We start from the raw sequence: 6,000 nt of genomic DNA, 5'->3' as shown, positions 1-6,000 counted from the left end.
GATATTAAAAAGAATAATTTATTGAGGTACGAAAATGTTTCTCTGTACCATAAGAATTAAAATTTTGACAGAAAAAAGTTTTTCGTATTATGTTAGAATCAAAGAAACTACCCGAGGACAAATCTTCGTCTGCGACTTAAATCGTTGGCGATGTCAGAAATCTGCATCTTGGAGTATGCAGTATGTCCCAGTTACGCGTGTGCAGCCGCCGCGGTCACCCGTGCATTTATTAAATACAAACCACATTCTGGGTCTCCTCTCACCTCATTGCTCCACACGTGTAGCCCATATGCAAAAATCATTCCGAAGGTTCCAACCCCCGCGGGCTCCTCCGTCGTTCATCAAGCGTCACGTCGGCTGCACGCTGGGCTCGAACTGGCTTTTCTCGGATACAACTCGGGGAACTCGCGCAGCAGATGTCCAATGAGAGAACTAGAGTCCTGGGAACTTTCCAGAGGCAAGTTCTCTCACTGGGCGTGAAAGAAGCGTTCCTGTCAGGCCGCGGTGTTTTGAAAGTCGCAGGGAAGTGTATCTGCCAGCATCAGATTCAGTGAAGGTGGGCGATCGGCGGAGAATCTTTGACGGCCTTACCTGTGGTGAAGAGGACGATGGCTTTGAGGCAGCTGTACTCCGCGGTGTCGACGTGGAGCGCCTTGAGCTTCTCCACTTGTTCCTGGAAGATCCTGATGTGGTCCATGAAGGCGACCACGCGGTCCGCCGCCATCGGGGTGGCGTGCAGGCCCGCCGCTGCGATCAGCGGCGCTACGTGGAGGGGCATCGAGCACTGGCTCGCGTTCAGGACGAACAGCTCGCTCCACACTAGCCTGAGCAGCGCGACCTGGTCCGTCACCTGGAGATCCGGGAAGAACGGGATGTTGCGGGCCCACTCGACCGCCGAGAAGAGCAACCTCGCGGCGAGCTCGCACATGTTGTCGATGCCCATGATGTTGCTGCTGGGCTGTATGCACTGGCCGTATCTCGTGGTCGGGTACGGCTCCGCCCTGAGGAGCAGGCTTATGTACGACGAGAGGTAAGAGTGTCCATTTAGGTTGGCACACGCGACCGCGTCCCCGTTCGTGAGGGTGAACTGGCCCGGCAGACCCGACAGCTGGGGTTGCGACGCTGGCACCCGCCCCCTCTGCACCGCTGAAACAAGAGCGAGCGCGTCGGAAACGCTTGATAACGCTTGACAGACTCGGCTTCACCTAACGCTGTGATCTCGCTGTCGCGTCACACGGCGCGCCTGCGGCGTCGCAACGGTCGCCCGGATCCGGCGAGTCCGCGTGAGCGGCGGATCGGGACGGCCGAGCCGGCGGCCGATCGACCGGCTGTGATCGATCGGCCAATCGAGCTCGCGAATCGCTTTCGTCCAGGTCTGTCTGCGGAAGTGTCTGAACTCGGCGCGAGCGGAGTTGGAAAGGTGTGTGTAAAGTATGGGGCGAGTTTACCGTCGCAACTGTTCGTCGGCCTCTTCGTAACTTTGTGCGAATTATCAGAGGTGCGCAGCGGTAATGGTGATTAAGAGAGCGACCAATGCCCTCCTTGAACGAAATGAAGTGAAATATTCGCGGGAGATTGCAGACAAGCTTGCGAAGAGAAAAGAGAAGAAAGAAAAGGCGACTCCAACTTCTCGCCAGCCGAGCACGCCTCCGCATGACGAAGCGACGAGTGTCGAATGCTTCAAACCGTCGGAGGTTCCGCGCGTTCCGCTCGTTCGATTGACTCTCGCTGTTGGCCGATTCTTCAAATGCGATCAATACTCGGCATTATACCCGATGCATGAGTTAATGAGGCGCGGTATTACCACGCCCCCGGTCAGCGGTGACCGTCACGGTGCTCGTCGCGTTAATTAAACGTCTCTCTCTCTCTCTCTCTCTCTCTCTCTCTCTCTCTCTCTCTCTCTCTCTCTCTCTCTCTGTACTCCCTTCACACACGTTCTCCCGGCCGATTTTTCCATCCGCTTTCACGGCTTTCGCGCTCCGCAACCCGCGGCCCAGTTTACGCCACTCGGCCTGAATGCTCGCGACGATCTCGAGGGATCCTGCCGCGAGCGAGCGCATTTTTGCGGACTTATCTGCGCAGTCACGCGTCATCGAGTTCGCGACTTCGGCGGAACGGAGGCTCTTTCGGGCTCGCTCTTTCGATTCTCTTCCCCCGAGAATGCCCGCGGACGGGATATACTCGCGTCCATATCTAGGTAACGGTTAACCGATTGTGCCAAGCGCGAATACACGCGCTCGTTGACCCCCATAAATACGTATCGACTGGTTACATCGAACTGCTCGCCGGTGATCGACGTGAACGGCCTGACGGGACGGAACGGGACGGGACGGGACGGGACGGGACGAGAATCGGACAGGCGCACTTTACGATAATGTATACGCACGATGAAAAGCGGGGACCGGGGAATCTCACGCGAGAGAGAGAGAGAGAGAGAGAGAGAGAGAGAGAGCGCACGCCTCGGCGGCGCGGACGTCTCCGCTAGACGACCGGCGATCGACGGCGGCGTGTCAGCGGCGAAAGGACGCTCGTTCTCGGCTTCGTTCTCGGCTTCGGCCGAAAGTTCCGCGCGAGCGGCCGAAAATATATGGCGATCATCGGCTTGCGTCACGCTTGTCTATACGCCGGCAGTGTAAATTTCTACGTCGCCCAGGGCGATCGTCCTCGACAGGCGTGACGTAACGGGCGGCTCTTCCTCTTCTTCGTCTACTTCTCGGACAGCGCTCGCATCGACCACCGTGTAGCTAACGGTCCGCCGTACCTAGGGCGTTCGAGTGTCCGCGCCTTGCGGCGACAGCAGCAGCGGCGGCGGCGGCAGCGGCGGCGGTGGCGGCGGCGGCGGCGGCGGCGGAGGCTCTGAGGAGGATACATAACGCACTCGTTATGCCTCGGCGCTCGGTACATTCGCCGCTTCCAAGAAATCGCCGAAGACGTCGTCGAGGACGAGGACGAGGCCGACGAAGACAAGGACCACGGGGACAACGAGCCGGAGGAGGCACAGGAGGAGGAGGGGGAGGAGGGGGAGGAGGAGGAGGAGGAGCGGGAGGTGGTGCTGGTGGCACGACACCTGTGCCGGAACCCGGACGAGCCGCTGCGGTCACGCGCAGCCACACTCTCTCGAGTGCCTGCAAATATTGTGCAAAGGCAAACACGCGGTGCCATAACGCGGCTCGTTCAAGTACACGCAAACACGGCCGATCGCTCGAGGGACGCTCGCTGGTGCGCCGGTACCGGCGATTCGATCGGGACGACGAATTTCGCCGAAAGCTGTGTACGGGCCGTTCCGGTTCACCGGAACTGACCGACGTCGCCGTCGTCGTCGTCGTCGTCGTCATTATCAAGATCATCATCATTATCATCATCATCATCATCATCATCATCATCATCATCATCATCAACATCGTCATCATCATCATCATATCATTGAGGTTAATGCCCGTTGCAATGCCCCAAGCGTCGACGCGTCGTTTTGTCTTACTGTGCGGCTTTTTTGCGGCGTGCGCTATTAAGGAGATTTGCAATTTCGCCATATCGCGCAGCAATGAACGTACACGTTTTCCCTTTCGTTCTTTTCCTTCTTCTTCGTCGTCTCTCACGAGACGACGACAACGATGTACCACAATGTACACAATAGCGCGCGCACAGCCCGTCGCCGTCGTCGTCGATGACTTCCTGCGCCGTCGCCGCGTCGTCGATCGTCGGACGCGGTCGCGAGGACGCGCGGCGCTCACCACCGGCACCGACTCGGTCGCGGCTCTCCGTGCGCGATCATGCGAGATGTCCTGCGAACCGTTACGTACTTATAAAACGCGCCTCTGCCGCATTCTCCGGGCGCGATTACCGCGATTATTGCCGGACCGCGCATTTTTGCCGCGCGCACGCGCGCGGATTACACACTCGGCGGCGGCGGCGAAGAGGACGACGGACGCGACGCGATTACTCTCCTCGCCGTTGAGTAACGACCGCATGAGAGCGCGAGCGCGATTGTCCACCTAGCGAGCGAGCGAGCGAGCGAGCGAGCGCGATTGCGCTCCGTCCGCGTAACGCAATTACTTCGCGTTACTCGAGTGTGCTTTCACTCGCGATAATTGGCAAATGACGGGGCAACGCGTGCGCGTGACAATGCTGAAAATGAGGCGGCCGGAACGAGCTGCCGGAGCGAGCCTTCGTAAATCTGCGCCGCGGCTCTTTGCGCGCGCCTGTTCAAGTAGATAACGTCGCCGGTGAATTATTTCCACGCGCGAACGAGACGGATGTCGCGCGAGCTCCCTCTCTCTCTCTCTCGCTCTCTCTCTCTCTCTCTCTCTCTCTCTCTCTCTCTCTCTCTCTCTCTCTCTCTTCCTCGCCAAGGTTGAACTTAACAACAAAGTTGAAAATTCGAGTTGGATCGAGCGAAGCAAGCTCAAGATGACAAAGTCGTCTCTCAGCCTATAATTTAGACCGAGAATTCGTCATCTCTCAAGGACCGAATTTAACAATGAAATTTAAAGCCGAACTTGCATTCGATAATAAATGTAATTCAGTAATACTTTTGGAATCTCAATTATCAACCAATAGGAGCCACTTATTTTCGGTCGTTACTCTCGACGTTATCATCCCGCAAGGAAATTATCATTCGCGAGCGAGCGGAGGATATAAATTCGCGGCGATGCAACACACCGGAGAGCTTTCACGCTGCTCCGTTCGATTCCGCGGATTCCAAGTGCAGAACGCTTAGAACTCCTTCCGACATGTTTCCCCAGCGCGCACCCACGCCATTTTTTATTACTCATTACTTTCACGAATCCTGACGCGCGACACCGCGCGGGTGAAGTGACGCGAGGCTGGCGGTTCGCAAAAAATCGCGAGCACTCGATGTCTCGAGGAGGCGCGGAGCGCCGACGACATTCTGGAGGACACTCGATCCTCGGAACGCGGAACCGAGAGGCAGCGTCTCTCGAGGGGACTCGAAGTCCGCGCAGCCGAAAGGGAACACCGTCTAGGACGTACCCCGGCAAATTGCGACTCGCAAATAACAACGCGTGGGCGTACGTACGGTGCACCGCGCGATGCAGCGCGCTGCGGCTCTCGTGTTCTCCGCTGAGATAGCCGTTCTCCCGAGAGCGCGACGACGAGAGAAAGGGAATAAGAGAGAGAGAGAGAGAGAGAGAGACAAAGAGAGAGAGGAACTCGCTCTAGCTCGCGAAACAGACTAGTGGTGGCGCGGGATCGGGAGAGAAGGTGGCGCGTTAAAAGCAAAACGGGGGGAACGGGCGAGAGGCAACGGCGTCGGCTGCGGCAGAAGAAGAAGAAGAAGAAGACGAAGACGAAGACGATGAAGAAGAGGGCGAAGAGCAGGAGGAAGGGAGCGGAACCGAGCGATGCGCCAGGAAGGGAGTCTTTCACGTACGAGATTCTCCCGCTCGAGAGAGAGAGAGAGAGAAAGAGAGAGAGAGAGAGAGAGAGAGAGTCGAGACTCGAAGAAACGGCGCCCTGCTGAGAAGCGCCTGGATTCCAACCTCCGCCCCGCGGCTAACGAAGGAATGGCCTCTCTCTCTCTCTCTCTCTCTCTCTCTCTCTCTCTCTCTCTCTCTCTCTCTCTCTCTCTCTCTCTCTCTCCCTCCCTCCCTCTCTCTCCTCCTCTACTCTCGTAGTCCTGGTCGCGCTTTCCTCCCGCTGCCACTTTCCGACTATTCCTCGCGAGGAGAGGAGATTCCAGACAGGAGGGTCTACCCGTCGCGTCCCCCGAAATCGGAGGACAGGGAGGAGACCGACGAAAGAGTCCCGTTTAACGTATACGCGGGATGGCGAGAGACGTGCGCGGTGCTTCCGCAATATCGATGCATCGACGATGAGGCGAGAAAGGGTGGACGAACAGCAGGGAAAGAGAGCGAGAGAGAGAGAGAGAGAGAGAGAGGGAGAGAGAGATAGGGAGGGGAGGGGAAGGGGGAAAGAGCAGCGCGCGCGTACAATGACGCGAAGTTGACACGCGAAACCGGAGATAAACATGTTCTGAGCATG

At 57.6% G+C, this 6,000-nt stretch overlaps 1 protein-coding gene across 3 annotated transcripts in view; it reads right to left on the bottom strand.

The window, feature by feature from the left end:
• Positions 1-259: 259 nt before the first annotated feature.
• The window catches only part of LOC105184236 (COUP transcription factor 2), a 63,800-nt gene continuing 58,059 nt past the window's right edge, over positions 260-6,000 (bottom strand). For 2 of the 3 annotated variants that reach the window (XM_025301463.1, XM_025301465.1), the window contains exon 3: positions 260-1,146. In XM_025301463.1, coding sequence (XP_025157248.1) covers positions 548-1,146 — 599 coding nt within the window. In that variant the 3' untranslated portion in view covers positions 260-547. The remainder of the gene's footprint in view (positions 1,147-6,000) is intronic. The other variant, XM_025301464.1, reaches the window with a different exon arrangement.

Source organism: Harpegnathos saltator, unplaced genomic scaffold (genome assembly GCF_003227715.2).
Source record: "Harpegnathos saltator strain DR-91 unplaced genomic scaffold, Hsal_v8.6 scaffold425, whole genome shotgun sequence".
Taxonomy (NCBI): Eukaryota; Metazoa; Arthropoda; class Insecta; order Hymenoptera; family Formicidae; genus Harpegnathos; species Harpegnathos saltator.
Note: the sequence above shows the minus strand (reverse complement) of the source record. Positions and strands in the feature narration are given on the sequence as shown.